We start from the raw sequence: 24,387 nt of genomic DNA on the forward strand, positions 1-24,387 counted from the left end.
CATCATAATTTATTTACATGCATTTTTTTGCTTTTACTCGATTCAGACAAAAATTTCGGGGAGGGGGGGGGGTCAAACCCGGTGGCCTCCCTCTGGATACGGTCTTGGTCAAAAGGCTTCGGTGATTGCTGGAAGAAAATTTCTGCTTGCATAGCTCAGGGATGTGGACAGTTCGCCGAACCAGAACCGTCAGTGTGAACAACCTTCCAGTATGACCATAATGATGATCTTGAGGAGGAAACCTTAGCCCCATCGACGAAACAACCGCACTGCATTTTGAGTAATCGATAACTTTCCTGGGTTTGTTTTGTATTGATGCTTTCTTAGTTGGTATACCTCCTCATGTCATGTTACCTTGCTAAAGACTGCCACTTCATTGAGGCATGAATATATGATGATTCGTCGTAGTAGGGTTGAAAACTGCCTGTGCGGGATGCTGACTTTTGTTGATGGATCTGCATTGCCAAGTGTGGCAAATCAGGTAGTGAGAAAAATGGGCCCGGGACTAAACAAAGCATTAATTTAATAGGAGGTCCCGTATCTAGTATTTTAAGGACGTTTTGCATTCTTATGAGTAGCTTTGTCAAACTATATTTTCAGCTGTATCAAAATAAGGACACTTTTTACTAAGTCAGCCCTTAAAAAATATAAGAAAAATCAGCATTATTTTCTTAATCTGTATATTAACTGCTTAATATTAGAAAAAAACAAAATTAACGCATTTATTTTGAAAACTAATATTACAGTGTCCATAGCCTATATACCTTCGCTCAGCGTAGGAATCATCGCAAAAGCATGATTTTGTTAATTTAGTCAGTTTAAAGAACAAGTATAGAATAAATAGTAGAAAAAATGATATTCGACCATCTTTTAATTGTTGTTAGTTGCACAGTGCCATCTACAATATCATCTATCGGCGAGGGAAAATAAATAGAATTTCCAATCTTTGACTTGGCTCTTGGAGATTATATCGCAATTATATCTATTTTTAATCATTTGGGTTACAGTCATGTCTGAGCCTAAAGCCGTGCCCTTTGATCGAGAAAATTTATAAGAACGAAAAAAATAGTAGAAAACATACTGTAAAGGTATATTTTTTGTAAATATAATTATCACATTTTCAATATAGTGCTATTCGAAAAAAATAGTACAATAGAAAACATACTGTAAAGGTAAATTTTTTTGATCATAAAAAAGGTTTCAGGAACTAATTTCAATCGGGTGTTCAGTTATCAGGATAAATAGATTGAAAAAATTCATAGGTTTTTCCCCGACGGGTCAATTTTTAAAGAAGCAATAAATTAACACCTTGAAAGACACTACATGCTGAAGGTACTTTCTTGGAAATGACAGTGAATTAACAGCACCGAGAATCGACGGCAGCATACATTGGTCTATCTGCGGTTGCTCAGACAAGCCATGTTGCAATTATATCTGTCAAACTGGAAATTGCAACCAACTCTAGACATTTGATCAGAGAGGGGGGGGGGCTTGCACCGAAAAATTACAAGATTTTTATAATTTCAACTATATTCCCTGATTTAGCTCGCCTTTTTCCGAATGTATCCCCAGTCGCGGTTCTGGCTTCTCTTGTGCCCGGGGCAAAATCTTGGTTAGCGTCCTTTCCCCTGTCTCTCAAAAATTTTCAGGCCAAATTTTAGCAAAATTTTCATTTTATTAACAAATTATTTTCATTTTATTAATTAATTAATAATTTATTTCTATTTTTTATTATTTAATTTAATTATTATTATTAGTTAGTTTTAATTTGTTCTATAATTTAATTAACATTTCGTTAATTATTTTGATTTATTAACTGAGCCCTCTGATTTATTTGAATTAAAATGAAATTTCAAAAATCACAAACTGATTGTAACTAAAATTTGTGAGCCCATGACATTTTACCCCATGTTTTAGAAGTCGCTAACAAGGTCTTATCCAGGAGGGGGGATATCAGGTTCGAGCCCTCCCTCCGGAAATGTTCGTCCAACTAGTTAAAACGTAACAAATATGAGTGTAGACAAATATACAACCGTAGTCGCAAACAAAAATTTCTCTCAAAATTGTGGCTTGAATTGCTAGGTTTTTATCCCATTTTTAAAGATTTAACTACAGAATTTACTTTTTCTTTTTTAAATCACTGTTTAACAACAATTTGATCGAAATAGCAGTTTCGACCAGTAAAAAATTGAAAAAAGGAGCAGGCAGTCGGCAGAATTTGAGGCCGTATCCAAGGGATATGGCCTCAAATTATTGATGTGATTTTTAAATTGTTTACCCCCGGAAGAAATGCTCTTGTACCCCCACCCCCCCAAAAAAATCCTGGATACGGCCTTGTTTTAGATTTCCTCGCGCGTTTCTCATGTTCTTCCTCAATCATCTGACATCCACCTGTCAAATGAGAATACTAGTAGACTTAAGGATCGGTATGTTCCATTATTAGTTATTCTTATTGATGAAAACCTGCCTTTCAAATGTAACATTGGTTTAACTAAAATGAAGATATGCAGGAGCTTTAAGGAATCTTAAGCATACTTTTCCTAGGATAATTTTCAATGTCCTTTTTCACTGCCTGATGAATACTAGGTTTTTATTGTTCAATAATATTGATGTCAATTTTTCTTTCTCCTCTGGAGCCACTTTCTAAGGTAGAAAATGAAGGCAGAAACCTCATCCTCCAGGAGTATTACTTTACGTGAATGAATCATGAATATTCTTTCAGGGGCATGTTTTACTCAAGCTCAGCTTCATGGTGACCTTCATCAGCTCCTTACGGCTCAGCCGTCTATTACCTCTGATCAAAATAATTATCATCTTCGTGATTCTTCCCCCCCACAAGTTCAGATTCCAGCGGTGAATCATTTTGTATTGAATAATATGCCTAAATCAGCTCGAAGGTGTCATTCATTTAACTTACACAAAAAAATGTAAAATTGTTTTTGCTTCCTTGACTTTTTTCTCTCTTTGTGTGTGTGTGTGGAATTATTGGAGTCTATTTGTTCAATTTGATTCATCTAATGTATTTAACTTTTTTCTTCTATCAATTTTTTTGGTGGTAATGTGTTAATTTTTTGTTTTGTATCACGTCAATTATTAATTTATTTTAGTTTGTGGAGCCAAACTATTTAAAAGTGACAGGGCAATCTTGCCATGACTTGTAAAGCTTGGACAGGAGATCTAAAAAAAATGACAGAAAACTAAAAGCCAATACCTACTTTCATGGAAAAACTAGAAAAAACATTTTTTACGCTTCTTGCCGAAGATATAGATATTGAGTTTTTATGAAACTTGCATCAGAGTGTGAACCGTTCCCCAGGGAAGGGTAGTCCCTGAAAATGTTCTAGCACCTCCTAGGAAAACGCTAAAAACCATGTCAAAGGAAAAAAACTCTTAGGTAATGTGGGATCTTTGCGAGTACCCCGCGGTGCTATCCCCTCTCGATGGTGGCTAGCCCCCTGGGAAAGTTAACTAATTGACCTTTTGTTTTTGAGACGCTGAGGCTCACAAAATTATTTTTAGGTATCGAATCCACTTAAATGAATAGTCTGTCTTCCCCTTCTTTACAGGCCTAGGAGCCTTTGGGGGATCAGTACCGTTTATTCATTGTATATTTAGTTAATTGTAAATAAATCTTACCTTAAATTTTTTGGTTAGTAATTCTTCTGCATAATCCTAATATGCTTTATCCCAAAAGTATTATTCTGTAATTTAAAAGGACTCTAGGATGACGTATAGGTTTTTTATTTTATTTTAATAATAAAAAAAAAATAATTCTTGCACCATCAAAGATAAAGAACCCTATTATAATTAACCCTGAGATGTTTTTTTTTTATTTGTTTGTTATTTTACTCTCAGGGGTGATCGTGTCGAATCGTTTGTCCTAAAATATCGGGAAGGAACTAATTGGAACGTAAATTGATAATTTTAGTACCCTTTGAGCACTGCTGCGGTCAAGGTAGGTCAAAGTAGGCTAGTAACTGGTGTTGTATTAAATCAGGAGTTAAGCAGGGGTGTATTGTATCCCCAGTTGTATTGATTATTTTGATGGACTTTGTCTTAAGAAGCATAAGAAATTCAATCGGACAACACATGCTAAGGAGCACCATTCTTGATACAAAAGGCCCGTTTTTAGTCAAAAGCTTCTTTTGTAAGTGTCAGAAGTTTAAAAGTTGGCTTTTAACTTGCAGGATTCGTGAGAAGACTTTTGGAAGAAGCTGAAGGAAGTGGTTAGTTAAACCAGCTTATCTGGTCACCTGCATTATATATCTGTCTGTGGTTGTAAGAAGCCCACTGGACTTTTCAATGAGCTATTGAATATGTCTTTTACGGTGAAAAGTTGGCTTTTGGATGAGCTACTATTCTTGAAAGTGTACTATGTATTGTAACTTGCCTAATGGGTAGATTTCAAGTACAAGTTCACGAAATGAGTTTCCTGTCCATCCCACTGGTGGATAAAATTTTCTTTTGTAAAAAAGAAGGAATAAGAAGATTTAAACCTAAGGATAAAAATAGATGTTTACTAAGTGATAGTTGCTAAAAGGTAGCTTGTAGCCTTGTAAATGCCACGTCAAAGTAGGACTCGCCCAATTTATTTTTCGACAGGAGGAGGGATAATATTAAAATATTAATGGGGAGTGGGTTAAAACATTTTTTTTTTACATTTTTACATATTTTCCTTTTCGATAATTTCTTTTTCGTTTGCATTTCAGTCTACGAGTCTGACAATCAATTAGCTGCCGTCTGCCAAAACCTAGAATCTAAAAAAAATTAATTTTGAATTTGATTTGAATATTATTTGATTTGAAAAAGTGATTGATTTTGATTAGATTTGAATAAATTTGGGTTTATTTGAAAACCTCCCCGAAACTCAGCAAAGCGAGTCAATTAATGAAGTCAAAATGCTTGTATCTGCTATTGTATCTGAGATGCACCCTAGTATCTACAGGGTTGAAAATGGATCCCATCAGTTTTCCCAGCCAACATTTGTACCGGCCATACTGAAATTCAAGACCTTGTATCTACCTAAGCAGAAGATGGAGTGGCATCTGCCAATCAAACCCGGGTAAGAAAACATTATATCTAAAAATTTTGCTTGTTATGTATCATTTTGGTATACTTGGTTCAAAAAAATTGGCAAATTGGCCAAAGAGTCTGACAATAAATCAGATGTCTTAAAAATCTAGTAGGTCTATGTACAAAAAAATTGATTTTGAATTTAAAATGGGTCGCCCTAAACTTGACAAAGGGGTGGGTCCATTAGTGAATTCAGAATGCTTCTGTCTACTATGATCTCCGAGATACAAGAGAGATACCGAGATACGATAATGGAACAAAACTTTTAGAACCAACCCTGGAAAAGCGTGTTTGAGCTTTCTAAGAATTCTGGAATGCTTTGATATATCTTTTGTCTTCATTTGAACTGTACTAATATAATGTATGAAGGAGATATTCATATCAAGAAGAATACGAAGGAGCCGGACATACCCATCACTAGGTCTACTAAGAGAACCCCTTGAAAGATGAATTTCCGACAGATGGGGAGAAGCCTGAGAAATTCGTGAGAAAATTGGGAAGCTTGACATAGGAATATTTAGGGCCAAGCAAATATCTTGGAAGAATAGAAGTACTCCCTCAAACAAAACAGTTAATCTGAAACAGATCTCAGGCTCCGTTTTGACAGCGGTGTCAATGGTGTTTTCGAGCGCAAAGGCAACTGGTGTCCTCACCAGTTAATGGAGATCTACGCTAGTCGGCATGGAAGGATTCGGGGTGGCACAGAAGACAACAAACTGTTTGGGTTTGTTTCGTAGCCTTAACAATAAGATCAACAAAAATCACGAACACAAATGGCCCTAGAACTGAGCCTTGCGGGACTCCAAGCTTAGTTTAGACTGTGAGTGGGATAGAAGATCCATAGAGATAACCCTTCCAGAAAAAGAGAAGTCACACCAAGAACTAGCATTCCCTTTTATACCGTCATGAGGTAGTTTAAAAGTAGAATTTGGTGGTTCAAGGAATCAAAAGTTTCACACATCTAAAAATATAGCAGCAAGAATCAGACCTGAATCAAGACTTGAACGTTGAAAATTTGAAAGAGCATACTCAGTTAAGTGCTTTGCTCGTAAGCTAAATTGAAAAAATCCTTTTTTTTCTAAAGCGGAAAGCAGACGGGAAAACATAGTCTTTCAAATTTTTTTTTGAATACAGACAGTAAAGATATCAGCCGATAGTTAGCAAGATCACTACGAAGTCTACTTTTACATAAAACAACCAATTTAACTAATTAAAATTTATACTTCACACTAATTTTTTTCTTAATTTTAACATATAAGAATAATATATTTTTTTAAAGATCAGTCGTTTTCTAACATCAGGTTCACTTAATATTTCTAATTTGGCCGTTAGCCAATAATCAATTTATCCAAACATAGTAACAGCTGTTTTTATTAAAGAAAACTTTCAGTTTTCCTTTTCTCTTTCTGTTCTCTATTTTTCTGCATGGAATAACAAAAGATTTAATGGTTTTCATATAAAATTGCTGTAAATTTACATAAACAATTGTAATGTACTGTTTTGGAAAAAGAACACTTCTTGACTTATTAAGGTCCCTACGTCGACCATGCAGTGTGTTGCTACAGCCGGGTCCGATCTCTGGGTCTCGTATTACCAAGCTGAGGTCAAACCCACAGCGCCACCAAAGAACTAAACGGAAAAGAAAATAAAGTAGTCGGATTAACAACGCTTCTTGACTAGTAAGGTCCCTACGTCGACCCTGCAGTGTGTTGCTACAGCCAAGTTCGATCTCTGGGTCCCATATTACCAAACTAAGGTCAAACCCACAGCGCCACCGCAGGACTAAACGCAAAAGACTTCACCACCTTTTGAATATTCAAAAACATTTGCCAAAACACCCAATGGCTTGTCCTAGTCCCCTTTAAATGAATTATTATTCCGTATCATGTTTTTGGTCGTTATTTTATAAGCCTGGCTACAAAATGACAAGTCGAATTAGGATATAACAATTTGCTTATGAAAATGTTTGTCATAAAAAAGAAAAGAATTTACATTTATGTCTAAGTATATTCAAGAGGAATTCGCTTCGCCGTTATCATGAAAATTGCCATTTACAACAAAGGATGTGCCAAGACCGTAAAGATGACCACAGTATTTGGCATCGTCAATATTGTCTTCAAAAAACATCTATAATGAAAAAAAAGAAATTAAAAAAGAGACCACAAGGTGAGCCTAGTGAAGATAACAGTAGAGTGACAAAGAAAATATAAAAGTAAAAAAGAAGAAATAAAGAAAAAGCCACAAGGTGAACCTAGTGAAGATTATAGTGCAGGTGAAAAAGAAAAGAATAAAATGAAAAAGAAGAAATAAAGAAGTTCACAAGGTAAGCCTAATGAAGAATATAGTAAAGCAAAAAAGATGAAAAATCGAAAAAGAAGAAATAGAAAAAGGCCAAAAGGTGAGCATAGTGAAGATAAAAAAAGAAAAAGGAAAAAGAAGAAACAAAACAAAAGCCGTAAGACGAGCCTAGTGAAGGATATAGTGAAGTGGAAAAGAAAAAAAGAAAACGAAAACGAGGAAATAAAAACCGTCACAAGGTGAGCCCAGTGAAGATTGTAGCAAAATAAAATATAAGATAAGAAGTAGAAAAAAGGGCACAAGGTAAGTGAAGACTGTACTGAAGCGAAAAATAAAAAAAAATGAAATGACAAATAAGAAATGAAGAAGGTCACAAGATGAGTCTAGCGAAGAATATGGTGAAGTGAAAAATACAAAACAAAATAAAAATGATGAAACAAAAAAGACCAAAAGGTGAGCCCAGTCATAAAATACAGTGAAGTAAAATAGAAAACAAAAACAAAGTGAAAAACTAGAAATAAAAAAAAGGCTACAAGGTGAATCTAGTGAAGAATATAGTGGTATGAAAAGAAAAAAAAAATAAAATCAAAAGAAGAAATAAAAAGAAAGAGTCACAAGTGGGTCCTAGTGAAGAGTAGTGAAGTGAAGGGGTACATACATGGTGGCAAATAAGGTATTTTACCATTTTAAATGTTTTTTTTTTTTTAATATTCTAAACTTACAAATTTGCCCATAACTTCGTCACCTGAAATTGGTTTTGCCGAAAATAATAATTTTCCTTCTTAAACTGTGGATCGTGACCCCAAATAAGGTCCCGTGGCAAAATTCTGGGTTCGCGAGATATTTTAATGGTAAATACTGAAATACATGATTTTATAACATCCAGATTTGTGTTCTTGCAGAGCTATTCTCACAAACCTGAACACAAAAAAAGGTTGGAATATGCACACATGCGTTCAGCGAGGCAGTGATTCAGTAACACTGACTATAATATGAAGGTGAACTAGTGTAGTATTGACTCTCTTCCCAGCGTTACCATATTGGCTTATTTCTCCCCAGACTGTCTTATTTTTATGGTGACTGGTGGGAATCGTTTTTAATCTATCCACTGGCTTAAATTTTGGCTAATTTAATTGTGATCTGGCTTATTTTTTCGCATGAATTGCTTTTTTGGGAAAAAGTAATTTTCTTCAGACATCCATACATCCTTTGAATACAGTAATTTTTACGTTTTATAACAAAGTCGAGCTCTCTATGTCCTTGAAAGGCTGGAAAGGACGAATTAAAGTTGTCAATTCTTCTAATAGGTCAAGGGTTACGTTCTCGAAGATTGCGTTTGGCAAGGTAAAAATGTCTTCTACTGAAGTCAATTGTGAGTGTTTCACCGTAAGGAGATTTTCTTTCTACACTATATTATATGCAATATGTTATTTTATATATCTATTTGAATTTGGGATCAAAATGATTTTTAGCCACGATAAATGGCTCAACTTAAATAAGAATCTTAATGACACAGATAATAATACTTCAAACTCTGCTCAGGCAGGACAAAGCATTGAAAAACAAGCATCTTATATACGGGGGGAAAAATTTGATGAGTTTTTTCTTCAATTCTGCTTAACATTTCAAAATTATAACGAACAATCTCTTTGTTTGATCTGCAACAAATTATTGGGTCCAGAGAGTAAGAAACCTTCAAAATTAAAAACACATTTTGAATCAAAGCATGTTTGTATGTCAATAACCAAAGTAATATTTTGAAAGACCTTACAAATCTTTAAATAAAGCAAAAAAAAAGTTCTTTGAAAAATTTAAGACCATTAATGAAAATTATTTATTAGTGTCACATGAAGTTTTTTACTGTTTTGTTAAAATTGAAATGCCGTTCACCATTGGAGAAGATCTTGTATTGCCTGTTGCTATTTGTAGAAAAATGATAGATATAATAGATGGAAATAAGTAGGTCAACTACAATCAAAAAATTTCTTTATCAAACGACACTTTCTCGAATAGAATTTCTGATATTAACACTTATTGTAAGAACTAAAGAAAGTTCAAAATTATAAATTCAGTTGAACAAAACAACCGTTATTACTAAATTGACTTAGTTGTCAGTTTTCAGGTACATTTATAAATATTCATGGAGGAAGAAAGTCCATATGTCCTTTGTCCTATGAAAGACCATACTATGGGAAAAGACATATATCGTAAAGTTGAAAAATTTTAAATACTGATGGTTTAGGATGGAAAAACTGTAGTTGGATATTCTAAGATTGTGCAGGAGCAATGATGTGCGAAAATATTGGTTTTAAATCATTTTTTTCAAGCTGCTCATTATGATCATATAATTTTTACTCACTGCCTTATTCTCTAAGAGGCACTTACAGCCAAAAAGATAGCATCAAAGTTAAACGATGTGCTTCAAGATGCTGTTAAAATTATAAATTTTATCAAGAGCCATGTCCTTAATGGTCGTTTATTTTCTAATCTCTGTAAGGATACGGGTTCAACCGACACAATTTTATTATTACATGCACAAGTAAAATTGTTGCCAAGAAATCAAAGTTTAAGAGATTATTGTTATTAAATGACGAAATTGACATATTTTTAACCAAAGAAAAATGTGAAATGCTGCTTTTTTTCAAAATGACTTATAGCTATCCAAGTTGTTATCTGTCAGATATCTTTACAAAATTAAACAATCTCAACTTTCTATTAAAAAAAAATTTCAATATATTTACTTCAAATAATAAAAATGAAAGCTTTATATAAAAAAGGATCAACTTTTGGGAATAGTAAAAAAAATCGTTTAAAATGTTTTCCAGTGTCCATAATGTTATAATCGAGAGAAATCATTCTAAAACTTGTATTGCAAAAATTATTGTAGATCACTTAAGGGGATCCGATACCATAAAGAGTCAGCCTATATTCTGCATTATAATTTTTTTTAGTCTGTATTGCCAAACTATTTAGAATTGATTACATGGTCTTGCCATAACTTGTAGAGCTTGGATAAGCGATACGAATAAACAGCAGAAAACTAAAAGTCAACATTTACTTTCCCTGAAACCTTTTAACTTCTCTTTATTTTGCTGGAGATAGATATACTTAGTTTTAGAGAAACCTATATCATTAGAAAATAAAAATTTTATTCTTTTTTGATCAAACTGAGCCGAAGTTTCTTTTTAAAATTCAGAAAAATTCTAAAATTCTGCTTAGATGAGCGATACGAATAAACAGCAGAAAACTAAAAGCCAACATCTACTTTCCCTGAAACCTTTTAACTTCTCTTTATTTTGCTGGAGATAGATATATTTAGTTTTAGAAAAACCTATATCATTAAAAAGTGCAAATTTTATTCTTTTTCGATCAAACTGAGCCGAACTTTCTTTTTAAAATTCAGCTCCTTAAAAACATTCTAGTATACCTCTAGGAGAATCCGCAATATCACCTAAACAGAAATGTCATTCGATCAATTTGACAGCTCAATTATCTGTGGCGCAACCCGCTTTGATTGAAATCTTTGCCGACAGAAACTCGTTGTCTATTCAGTCGAAGTTCATAATCAAATGATAAATTCTCAATTGGTTTCAATCATGAGTGGAAGACTTCGCTAATGGGCCCTTTGTCTTTGAAACGGGTCAGTCGACGTTGAGGCTCACAAAATGATGGTTAAGTATCGGATCCTCTTAAAAGCGCTAGAAGCCAGTTCTGCACATATTTTATATTAAATATTTATTTCAATAAGGTAGCTTGGATTCAAAAGCTGTTTTGGATTGGCTTAAGTGAGATTGATCACCTGCCATTTAAAGCTAAAGAGGAATTTGCTAAGCTTTCGAGTGACTCAACTTAAAACTAAAACTTCCAAAAAAGCCATAGACTGAATCCTGGATAGAACTCAAACTGAATTGCCCACAATTGCTGATATAGCGCTAAATGTTCTGCCAACAAACACCACATTTTTATGTTAAGTTACTTTCTGAGCCTTAACACAAATTAAATCCCAATAATTTTCATAGCTAAAAAATGTTTAAGAGGTCTTACGTCCAGTAGCATCAAACAACCCATCTCAGTAAATTTTTCTCTTTAATCTTAGTTTAATAATTAAGAATCAATATTATTAATTAATAATTATTAATTAATAATTTAAAACCACCCAACGCCTGTGTTTGAAGATATTCGAGTGAACAATGATGGTCAGAATTCCCTTTTTTTATGTTATAAAAAAATACAATTTTGATGAGAAATAAGGCATACAATATTTGTAACTATGATAAATACAATCTTATCATTTTTGTGCAATTTTTAATTTTAGATTTGTGTATGTTTCTAAACGAATCCTAATACTATATATTTTCGTATGAATGTGTATATTATTACCTAATAAAAAATCATCAACAAAATTTATTAATCTTTTTGTTTTATATTTATATGGGGTCGCCAGGAAACTCGGAATCGCAAATAGGTCGCGGATGAAAAGAGTTTTAGAAGCCCTAGTCTGATTGAAATTGCTACGAAACGTCTCTGCCTGTATTTTTCAGTTTCCCTTTGCCGAATTTCATATTTTTCGATTTCTTTAAAGCGGTTTTGCCGAATCACACACAACTTATGCTGAACAAAACTTGGTCAAAATGTCAGAAAGTTGGCTACATGGTCAGATTCATGTATGCCTCAAAATCATAGTCAAATAGTTCTTAGTTACATATCTCCAATGCAGTCTAGCTTTAGGTTTTGTTTTTAGTTTATTATTGAATCAAAACTAGTACAATTGACAAAATTAGTGTAGTAATAGTTGGTTGATCTCAATTTTAAAAAAAAAGTTGTTGGCTAAAAAAAAGGTGATTTGGCGGTGTCGCCAAATCACACACAACTTTTGCTGAACAAAAGTTGGTCAAATGGTCAGAAAGTTGGCTACATGATCAGATTCATGTATGCCTCAAAATCGCAGTCAAATAATGATCTACATAATGCAAGATACCATGAAGTAGCATTCACAGGTCCAGAGTATAACGATGAAGTATTTTGAGCCTGGCCATTCGCAAGAATTATGCAAAAGGCTGTTCTACAGTGACTATTGTGGAAAGGTTGCTGTCTCCTATACTTTCTACTAGAGTACTTGAGTTGCCAAAATAAAAGATGTAGAATCAGTTTACCGTTTCATGCCAAGAGGAGAGTATATGAGGAGTATGCCAAGAGCATGCCAAAGAGGGAGGAGAATATGGAGAGTAAGGAGAGTATGCCAAGAGGAGGCGTATATGAAAAGTCTTAATAGAAGTCGTAAAAAAGATGAGGTACTTCCGCTGAAATCACAGATTGTCCCGAAGTAGCCTCTGCCTCCGAAAGTTGAAACCTGAAATTCCAAGGAGCTTGTTCCTAAGTGCGACCTCCCACTGATCTTTCCTTACATTTTATTGTAAAACTCCCAGTTAATTGGCCTTCTATCACTTTTGAATATTTGTTTACATCCCCAAAGCCTTGTTATATGGTCTTTGAACTGTTATGAATAAAATGGCCTTCTTAAAATTTAAATTGGATGCATTTCGGGAATATCTATAAGACCCTTTTATACCCCCAGGATTTAACTTACAAGCCTTACCATGAGGGCTGGGAGGGGGGGTCATCCTCAAAAAACTAATTTTCGGATCTTTCAACTACGCTAAATAAAATGGCCATCTCAAAATTTTGACTCGATGTGTTTGGTGAAATGATGGGCGTGGGAGAGGGATTGGATATCCTTCAATCATTTTCTAATGTTAAAAAGGCACTGGTCCTTTCAATTTTTTAATCGAATGAGCCCTTTTCAAAGTTTCTACGACAACTCCTTCTATATAAAATGCCCTTGTCTAAAAAATAAATAATGCACACATGGCAAACATGGTGCCAACATCGTTCTTTACTTGGGCAGTGCTATTGCGCTACCTATGATAGATTATCATTAATCTATGCGTTAGTATTACTAAATGCATTAGCATATTACTTTGTGATTTTTTGCTTCACTTATTGTTTTGAGACTTTGAAGTTAGCACCATAGAAGGAACACAGATCTAGAAAGAACAGGCCCCAAGGCGACGTCTTTAAAAAGTGTTAGACAGAGATAGGTTGAACGAAAATAAACTATCCTCGGGCGTCAATCAGCTGGGATGAATTATTAAAGGAAGAAGTAGAAGGAAAGCGGAAAAGGAAAGTACAATACTTGCCTCTCTCATTTTAAAAAAAGCCATTCCAGTGAGTAACGAGTCTGAGCCTGCTTGGTGCTGAGGACCAATACGCTCCAGCTCCAACTGCTCTGCCACTTCCTGGAGTCCCCCTTTTAAGTTCTTACAGCTTTTCATCAAATACTGAAAGAAGGAACATATAGATAGAAAAATTTCAAACAAGGCCAGAAAACACAGTATTCGATAATTCACATCACAATACAGAAGACAGACCAACTCCCCATCCCTTCCCGACAAAAAAAAATAACAAAAAATCGCGAACCTGAGTTCTTTCCACATCAAAAACATGTATAGAATTTTTTATTCATTTTATTTTTCCCCATTCTTCCTTTTGCTTTCTTTTTTCCTTTCCTTTCTCTTTTTCTTCTCATTATAAATTAACACGGTAATACAACACGGTTTTCTATACAATACACATAAAAAAATAAAATAAACAATAATCATCGCTTATCTCTGCTTCTTTTTCTTTTCTTTTCTTCCATGTTCTTTCTTTTTTTGTTTTCTTTCTCTTTTCTTTTTCTTTTCACTACAACCTAAAACGGCCATACAATACAGTTTTCTATAATACACATCACAAAATAGCATAGATGATGACCATCTGTCCCGTAATATCGTCTAATAATCACATATTAGTTGGATATAGAATAAGCAAACTGATAATAACAATTATAGGAAAGTCAAATGATTCTATTCTGTCTGAAAATTTAAAATCGCCTGAATCTTCATGATTTAGGAGTCACTAGCTGACTTTCCAGAAAGCTGATGAATAATCCATACAAGGAATAAATTACGTAAGAACTTCAACAAAGCTTGTACCTAATTTTTCATCTTAGAGTCCCTGATTACGATGTTTTCCTAAAAAAAAATTTCAAGGCAAAATACTTTTATTTTTCCTAATAGATTCTAAATATCCAACGTTGTCACGGAACTGCAAAAGTCAAATAAAAATCGCTAAATTTAGTGATACCCCGCACCAATGGTTGTACGTATATAGCTCCGTGTTGAAATAATTTAGCTCTTGGGTATTTTAATAGCAATGAAGTCGTCATAGTATACAAAGTCTTGCTGCTACTAATATACTGAAAACAATATTGAAACCATTAAATACCACCTTTTTTTTGAGGATTTGCAACTTCACTGGCACTTGACACTGTAGCTGGTTTTGGCATCAGGAGAATCTACGTTTATCACAGCCAAATTCCCATTTTTAGCTATGGTAAGATTGACGAATAAAAGATCTTGACCCTACCAGATTAAATCAATTCTAGTCCAGGCCGGCTCACCTTATGTATGGAATGGTGGCACTAGATCTCCAGTGCCATCAGTGCTACATTTTGAAATGATAGCAAGAGAATAAGAAGAAATAGTGAAAATAGTGTATTTTTAGGCCTAAATGTTAAAACTCTGTGAGAGATCTCAAATCAATATGGAAGGCGAGGATAGTTTAACTTCTATACTCCCCTGACTTGGAGGAATACTTTGAAACTAAGCATACAATTTGGGTGCTGATCCATTGACAGCTCCCCGGTTATTGCGGAAATCTGTGACCTGATCATGGAACTATTCTATTCCGAGAAATTTTTTTTTAAAGATTTGTTTGCCATTTCGCACAGTTTTTCTTCTTTTTCGGATGGTCAATGTGAGGATTCTGAACGACCTTATGTTGCTTAGCAATCAAAGATTCAGTCTTATCCTAACCGACAGGTCAGCTCTTTTCCAGGGAGTGAAATTGTCCTATGAGGGAAATTATTCTACCCAACTGAATTATTTTCAATTAGGAACCGAAGAAAAAAATTAAGCCAATACAAGTTTATTAGCTGGATAACGGAGCGTTCGAAAGGGAGGGTTAAAAACCTTTAACTGGAATGATTAACGCGATTTTTCCCCTCGGAATGAGTGTTCCAGCAGTAGGACCAGCATACTGCTGGTATGCAGAAGATATTCACTTCAAGCCGATCATACCGATCACAAGAGGCCTTTCCCACTGACAGGCCGAATTGTAAAATCATAATTTCAATTTACCATTACGCTGATAATCCAGATTATGAAAATTCTGTTCCACTGACAATCCAGATTTTAAGTTCATAATCTAGATTGCAAATTCGACAACTACGCTCAAAAGGAAGAATGTGGATCTGGACTGTTGATTTTGTCTAGCCGTGACTTGAGTTTATAAACTTCGTTGTTCCACAGTTAACTGTCAATCTTGTTTTAAGAATCTTGTTTGTCACAGGAAAACACCTTAGGTCTACTGAGAAAATAACCTTGAAAGATGAATTCCAATGGTTTGGATAAACCAGAAGAAATTTGCAAGAAATCAGGAAGCTCTCTCAGGTCTCAAAATAATAGATCTTAACAGGAACTCTAGATTTCTAGAGCTTTTCCGCATCAATCAGCAGACATAATAGGCATTACAACAAACTAGAACCAGTCACGTGCCGTACGAATAGATTCGCTTTGTACCATATTTCCTAAGAATCAGGAAGCTCTCTCAGGTCTCAAAATAATAGATCTTAACAGGAACTCTAGATTTCTAGAGCTTTTCCGCATCAATCAGCAGACATAATAGGCATTACAACAAACTAGAACCAGTCACGTGCCGTACGAATAGATTCGCTTTGTACCATATTTCCTAAGAGCATTTAAAAAGTGAATTGAAAGTTGTGCCATATTTCGTAAGTGTAGCTAACAAGTGACCATTTTGTGACTGTAATTAGCGTCCATTTTTGAGTGCTATGATAGCTATTTCATCAAACGAATACGAAATTTTGTTAACACCATGACTTCTTTCTTCATGTCTTCTCTCAAGCATGGTTACGGTTTATTTGCTCCTATTTATAACTTAAAGCTTTATAAACTAGCTCTTGATCTTTTTACACAAAAATTCAAATGTGACATGCGCAAATGGGCAAACCTCATTATCTGACAAGAATGGTGTATTCTGCCTAGATAACATAAAATGAAAGGAGATTTTTGGAAAGAAACCTATGGAAATCTTTGCTTACGGCACAGAGAAAAAAACACATTGAGATCAAAAACACCCATCATACCTGTTAGTCAGAATTAATCAATCAATAAATTGGAGCTGGTTTGGGAAGTTTTTACTGCAACTGACACAAAACTAACAAAACATATTTAATTATACTGCATACTTGGATAGGACTAAGTAAGAAACATTTAAGATTAAGGTAGCCTACCATGATTTTTAACATACTGACGACTGACGTAAAACTAACAAAATATTTTCAACACAGATGACTAGGACACACTTTGCGGATGAATGATGACAGATTGCCGAAGATCGTCCTCGTTAGCCAAACATCTAGGGTCAAACGAAAAGCAGGTTGTCCCTGAGTGAGGTGAGAAGAGGGTCGCAAGAAAAGATTTAAAGGAAACTGGAACTTCTTGGGAGGGTGTAATGAGAGAAGCTTTGAATAGACTGGGATGTAGGAGGAGCGTGCGCAGGTGAGTTGGTAAACTTGGGGCTGCAGTAAGTTGTTAGTAGAATTAGGAGTAGTAGATAAGGTAATAGGATAAGATATGGTAGTATAAGCATTATCTTAGGTTAGGCACATTACTTACTTAGGTAATATTTCTGAAAGATATTAATATTTGTGCGATCTTAAAACAGTATCACACACGACATACGCCGAGTTCAAGTTTGCATCATAATAGAAAAAAATTAAGACACATACCATTTTGAAAAATAAATAATCAAATAAAGTATCCGAAAGTCGTAGAAAATCAGAAAGAGCGGAATAGCACCAGAAAGAGCATATATTTATTACCTGAACAGATACCATATAAAATTGAAATGCGCTTGAACGTAAACAGCCACCACTCAGTTGGCACGAAAGGAGGATGCCCAGGAAACATACAATAATGGAGAAATTTCTGGGTGGTGGAAAAAGGCGGAAGACGAATGGAAGAAAGGAAGAAGCATGGTTTAAAGAAAAGGCAAATTGGGAAAACCCACATAGTCTCTCATCTACCATAAATTAATTAGTATATGGGTTGGAGTTACTTTGGGAAAATGTAATTGACATGAAACTATGAAGACATGAAAACGATTCCAAGAACCAAACCAAATACTACAATGCTTATCAGGTAGGATAAGGCAATATTTTATATTCTAAACTGTACCACAAGCGATTTGTACCGGATTCAAGCTTTCAGCAAAACAAAATAAAACTAATAAAAATCAAATAAAAAAATAGAAAAATACATGCCAAAAAAATTATTGTTTTTTTTTGCAAATTCAATCTAAAAAATTATATTAAGCGTGAGTACTATCTAGACCAGTATTTCCCAAAATTTTTGGGCCATACTCCACCTGGGCAGTCCTAAAATGCTCATGTCCCCCTTGTAATTTTGAATTTTGTTATTCAAAATTTTACGCGTATTCACATGAAGAAAGCTTAAAAGGCCACAGTGGTGCCAATTAGGGAGGGGGGATACGCCCCTGTAGATTTGGAAAAAGGCGTTGTTACATCTATTTAATAGCGATTTTGCATTTTAGCAATGTGCTATATTAAACTAGCGAGACTGACTGACCAGTCATTTGTTTTACTCATCCCAGCGTTTTGTTTTTTTTTCAGAGCCATTAAATAGCACTGTTACTTTCCTTGCTGTTACTTTGTACAGATACTTGTCATGACATTATCTTGTCATGACTTGTCATGACAACAATGTCAATGACATTGTTTTGAAATGTTACTTCTGTCCTCTTCCTGGAGAATCCTAAATGAACCGATAGAAGACAACCTTGTTGTAAAATGTGTAAAACAATTACTCTCCGCTGTCTTACCCGCTGTCATGATCTCAGACTAGGATTCAGTCAAAAACTAGGCGTCAGCTCGTCAGTTTATCTTTTTCGTCGTTGCGAATTCGTAACCAAACGATGAGTAAAAAGTGAACAAAAACTTTTTACTTTTTTTTGCGGTGAAAATCTAGAAGAAAAACGAAGAAACTCAGTGCAAGAAACTGGCAATAATATCAGAGCTCAAAGTACCGGGTTACTGGATATGTTTTCCCCTACCTGTGACCATCTTTCAGGAACAAACGGAACAATAAATGACCCAGTTCAACATGAAAAAGGGGTTTGCATTCCCGAACCCATTGAAGTTTCCAGCAGCAGTCAAGCATGTCTCTCAGGTATCTCTACGACATGCCTCTACCAACCTGCTCAACCTATTCTCAAGATATCTGGCTTCAGGAAGTTCAGTGCGCATTACTTTAAGACTTACCAATGGATTGAATACTCATAAAACTTGGATTCTGTGTTTTGTTTTGCTTGCTGCCATTTATATAATGGGGCTCTAAGGGCTGGGGAAACTACTGGAAAAGGGACTTTTGTCGAGACAGGATTTTGCAAGTGGAAAGACACTTCTGGTCTATTGAAAAAAATGGTCTATTTATAGTAGTAAAAGACATAGGATTTGTGTTTCAGCGTGCACGAAAATATAAATAGTACTGATACCTACAGATGTGTAGCGAATGGCTTAAGCTGGTCCAGATCTCAAGAAGATAGAGATCATGTGACGTACATGTTTCGTGCTATTTACTTTCTCAGCCGCTAGTCTTCCTTTGAGGGGTCATGACGAATCATAGACGTTTGCAAGCCGGGGTATTTTCACTGAATTGACGGGGGAAATATCTAAAGGGGAAAAAGAGCTGAAGGCCAAGTTACAGCGTAGATATTATCTCTATTGCATTCATCAGAAACAAAACGAGGCAGTTACACTGATAGGAAATGTCTTGCGGCAAGACTTTATTTCCAAAAAAATAGCTAATTATTATGCTATTCTTGTTGACAAGACAAAAGATGTTTCAAGAAAAGAACAATTATCGAATTTACTCAGACACATATCAAATAGAAAAGTAGTGAAGCAACTAGTCGGCTGCTATCACATGCAAATAGACACCGAAAGCTTATCCACCTCGATTTGTGAAACTATAGTAAAGTTTTCGATAGATTTGATTTTGTTTGCTGTCCAATGTTACGAGACTGCGCTTTTCTTATGATTGGGAAAGCTACCGGAGCTCAAGCAAAGCTTAGAGAGAAGGTGCCTCACGCTGTTTTGTTTCCACTGTCACGCCCACAGATTACACTTGGTTTTGACTGATTGCCTGAAAAACATCAGGGAACTTTCAGAATTTTTCCCTGTGGTGCAAATACTTTTACGTATTTATATCATGCAGTGACACTTAACATGAACTATTTATGGAATCCCAGTTTATTAGTTGACAAAACGTCTTGGAGCTTGAGAGGATCGTCCAAACTCGCTGGCTTTACACATGCTGTTCTACTTCCAAGGTGAAGGCCAGATTATATTGTGTTGTTGTTGTGCTAGTCGGATTCTCTGATAGTTCTGACGGTGAGGCAGCGTGTGAAGCAAAGACTGTCGGAAAAAACTGACCCGACCCCTTTTTTGTCTCAACTTTGCACACATTGGAAAAAGTTCTAGTTATTGTAAATTGTTTTTCAGGGCGACTTTAATCTAAAATCAGTGCTCAGAACATGAAAAGTTCAGCCATTTCCAATCGTCTCAAAGACTTTATCAAATTCAAGAATCGGTAAATGCAATATCAGTCAGCCAGTTCAATATGATGCTGGTAAATTTCTGTACTTCGAGCTGAAAGAGCATTTTGCAAGCGAGATAGACCGAAGTTTTAAGCAAAATATGCCCCTGGTTGACGCTTTACCAGCCTTCTAGCCTTCAAGTTCTGAATTTCTCGAGTTTTCAAAAGTTGAAAAGATAATGTGTCTTTATCAAGGGATTCTTAATTTTGATGCCTATGCCGTAAAATCCCAGATTTCTCTTGTAAAGTTGTATCTCTCAAAATGTGACACTTTAAAAATGGATCTACTATGACCCATCGAAATTTTATTCGACCTCTCAATTGCCAATTCTGCAGTGCTAAAACTGATGAAACTTGTTGCTACTTTACCTGCGACCTCTGCCAGTAACTGAAGATTCTTCTCGGCATTAGGGCGTGTGAAGGATTATCCACGGTCCACGATGGGAAATACCAAACTTAGTAATCTCATGATCATGGCCGTTGAAAAAGAGGAGAAACTGGATTTCGATAGCTTAATCGACAAGTTTTCCAGCCAGCAAAGCTGCCTGTTTTAGGTATTTTTTGCCCTATCATCTTCTGTTATTTTTTTTTATTAAAAATGGAAAAAAATCCTTGCCCCCTCCTACATTTCTGTGAATTGGCACCTTGGTATATTTTTTTTTAGTCTTCCTCTACGGAAATTTTACGGTAATAAAAAATATTGTCTGAATACAACACTTTTTATACAAGATATAACATCATTGCAATATTATCATGTATTTTTATTACTCTTTATATACATCTGAAATATGATATCGTTCACATGAAAAGGTTTTTTCAAAGTTAAGGCTATTAAGTATGGTCAGCTGAAGGTTGCACGTCTGTCCCATGACCCACCAAAATATTGCCATGCGCCATCGGTGGGGCATGCACCTCACGTTGGGAATCACGGATCTAGACCACGTTGTAAACTGAATAATTTACCAGTAAACAAATTATAAATGTTTAATATTTTATTGATTTATTTCCTAAAAAGCGACTTATACACTATAACATTATGTCGTGTTTTCAATAGGTGACCAGTTCAGTTCATTTCAGTTCATTCGGGTTTATTAAAAAAAATTTATAACAGTCATAACATACTTAATCTCTCATCTCTATGCAGTTTTTACAAAAAAAAGTTGCTTGTGATCAAACTGATCGTAAATGAAGCTTTAAGATTGCAAAAATAGGCAATATATCCCCCTTCCCCTAAATTTCTAAATGATCAAACTGATCTCACTAGTAATTTAACAGAGTTTATTACCTTAACATCATAAATGGCTGGGAAATAAATCCTCAACATTTCAAAAAATTCACTTTCTTCATCTGGAAGGTTCTGGTCAGTCAATATTTTCAGTAAATATCCAAAATCATAGCCACTAAAAATAGAAATGAAATAAAGAACAAGAAATAGAGCATAAAAGAACTGAAATAAAATACTAGATCTTGTATATTTATTTCCATATCAACAGGAAAAAAAAGGAACGAATAATAGGCCTAACACAGTCACGCATCGTGACTAATTTCTAGTGTTTGATCAAGACAGATGGCGTTTCTAAATTATATGGTTGGGTTACCATCAAGAATAAATCCAGAATTTTGTTTAGGTTTTTTTTGTGGAGGGGGGTTTATTACAAAATTTTGGGCTCCCATGGTAAAAAAAAAATTGGTTATTCGACTCGCTTCGAGGATCAATTATCCCATTAAGGTCATATCATAATAAAGATAGGACACGTGAAGTATAAGCTGGAACATCCTAGACAGCTAGAAGGATCAAATTAAAAACAAATGCAGCATAGAAGACTTTTGATTGGTCAATTTGCCTATATACTAGGTACATTTTCCATGGAGGCGGGCAACTCTGAATAAAACCAATTTTGGCCCGAGAACTGTTACATTGTTTTCCAAATATTACACAACTTTTCATCGTTTGCGGGAGGAGAGTCGGCCTGCAGCCCCCCCTCCAAATGTATCCCTCATCTATATCATAATTATTTAAAAACAGTAATCAAAATACTATCCCTTTGGATAAACTTGCGTTCCTTGTGTGGCCTATAACAGTAATAATAAAAATGGCTAACAAAGTTGTCAAGGCTTTCTTATCCCAACTTATCTACCTAAATATTACGAACGTTACAATTCGTTACTAATGGAGACATGGTGAGACCATTGATTGTGAGGACTTTAACTTTCTTTGAACTTTTCTTTGTTCTTCACGTTTGAGAGAGGGACTTTTATTTTAAATCGACTTTCACAGCACGTGGCGCAGAATTAGCGCTTTACGTCAGGCATTACAGTCAGATAAAACTTTTCAAAAAAAAAAAAGGGGAAAACACACACAGACGCACAGTGTCAGACAGACACTTGACATTAAAAAAAAACGATCATCAACTAATAAACTGAGTCAATACAACAGATTCACTGATTAATAATGTTTACAAATGCAGGAATGAAACTCTTCATGTATCTCTCGTGCATTAGTGGGAGAGGTTGAAGGGTGGGGACTTTCTGGGAGTTGGGTCTTTGATGTCGGGATCTAAAAAGTTGAAAGGGCGGGGGGAATATATCTTGGAAACGGGAGTTTGTCATGGCTTTATTGCCAAACCGGGTACACAAGAGGGTTCTTCTCTCTGATAGGATAATGAGCTGGAAATGCTTAAGAAGAAAGTGATATGGGAGTTTATCTTGACCATAAATAATTCTTAATGCGTAGCTATACGTAGCTATACTCTTTTTCGCTATACTACACATAAATCATTTTCAAAAGAAAAAAAAAGAAAAAGACGATATTAGAGGGATTTGATATTGTACAAAAAACTAAACAAAGCAAAAAAAACAATATACCTCTAAACAAAAGACAAAAAACGAACGAGAGTGAGGGGTCTACGAAATTATTTTATAGTAAACATAAGCAAAAAAAAAAAAGAAAAAAGAAGAAGAGGGAAACCTGTGAAAAGAGAGCCATTTGATATTATCCATTAAAACTACGCCAGAGGTGAGAAGAAGTTCACCAAAGTCTTTTGGATCTATTCCATCATCTTCATGCCGTCGAAACTGAATTCCAGAATTCTGTAGTAGGTCTATACTATCTTGGGCGTACATGTCCTCACTAAACAGAGAGAAAAACATGAGATTTCTGGAATATTCCATTCAAGTATATGCTAGGACTAAATTCCGGGCCTATAATATCTACGGCATACAAGTCAGAACAGAAGGAAACAGACCAAAAATATAAAAGAAAAACCTATAATTTCACTTCTAAACTATATAAAATGTTTAACTTAAAATACAAAATGACTAAATTTTATTAAAGTTGATAATAAAAAATAATGCATCAAATTCATTTTGTTTTCAGTTAAATTATAAGCAGCATGAAGGATCAATGTCCAGGAAGGATCAGGGAATAAAATATACCAACAAAAATAATATGAACAAAAAAAAAATCCAACCTTTCAACTGAAAAATCACCAAAATCACAAGCTATCACAAACTGAATTTCTTTTTACTATTTGCTACTTTCAAAATCTCAAAAATTACAATTTTTTACCACCATTTCAGTTCCTGGTAAAATTACCTAGCTACAATCGCTTATTTGTAATAGCAAACACATGTATATACATTTTCATTTTTTTACTTACTCACGATTACGTTTTTATAAACTTATTCCTAGCAAATTGGAAATTTTTATTCATTCTCACAGACCCTTTAATAATGTTATGGGACCGCAAATTGTCAATTTGGGAATCCAAATAACACTATAGGATTGACAATTCACCCAAGATTACACTTGGGCTAATCGATGAAAACAGAAATTAACCAATTCAATTTCTATTTAACAAAACGACCATCGTCAGAAGAACACCACTTTCGGGAGCTATAAAAACGAAAACTGCCGAAAAGATTTAAAATACAGACCAAAAACATAAATAAGGCATCGTCAACTGATAAAAATAAACAATCAGACAACATATAAATAGTAGTAAAAAATCAAAACGTCAAAAAATAAGTTAAGAAGATAAAATTTGCGATAAAAAAAAAGTAAAAGTCTGGGAGGAAAACAAAAATAAAAAAAGATATTGTGACGGGTTGTTAGTGCTTTCTCTTATGTGGGAGATGTTTTTTCACACCTTGAGGCAAGGCAACAGACATACCTTAGGGCACTTCTTAAAAAGTCTTTGCCGCTACTCACGTAGAATCA

The 24,387-nt window shown here is 34.8% G+C and overlaps 1 protein-coding gene across 1 annotated transcript in view; it reads right to left on the minus strand.

Annotated features, from left to right (window-relative positions):
• Positions 1–7,008: 7,008 nt before the first annotated feature.
• Positions 7,009–24,387, minus strand: part of LOC136024706 (CCR4-NOT transcription complex subunit 7-like) — a 31,945-nt gene continuing 14,566 nt past the window's right edge. The window contains exons 4-7 of the mRNA XM_065700122.1: positions 23,137–23,298; positions 21,454–21,568; positions 13,569–13,709; positions 7,009–7,200 (exon numbers count right to left, since the gene is read on the minus strand). Of these exons, the coding sequence (XP_065556194.1) occupies positions 7,084–7,200; positions 13,569–13,709; positions 21,454–21,568; positions 23,137–23,298 (535 nt within the window). The 3' untranslated portion in view covers positions 7,009–7,083. The remainder of the gene's footprint in view (positions 7,201–13,568; positions 13,710–21,453; positions 21,569–23,136; positions 23,299–24,387) is intronic.

This window comes from Artemia franciscana, chromosome 3 (assembly GCF_032884065.1).
Source record: "Artemia franciscana chromosome 3, ASM3288406v1, whole genome shotgun sequence".
Classification (NCBI taxonomy): domain Eukaryota; kingdom Metazoa; phylum Arthropoda; class Branchiopoda; order Anostraca; family Artemiidae; genus Artemia; species Artemia franciscana.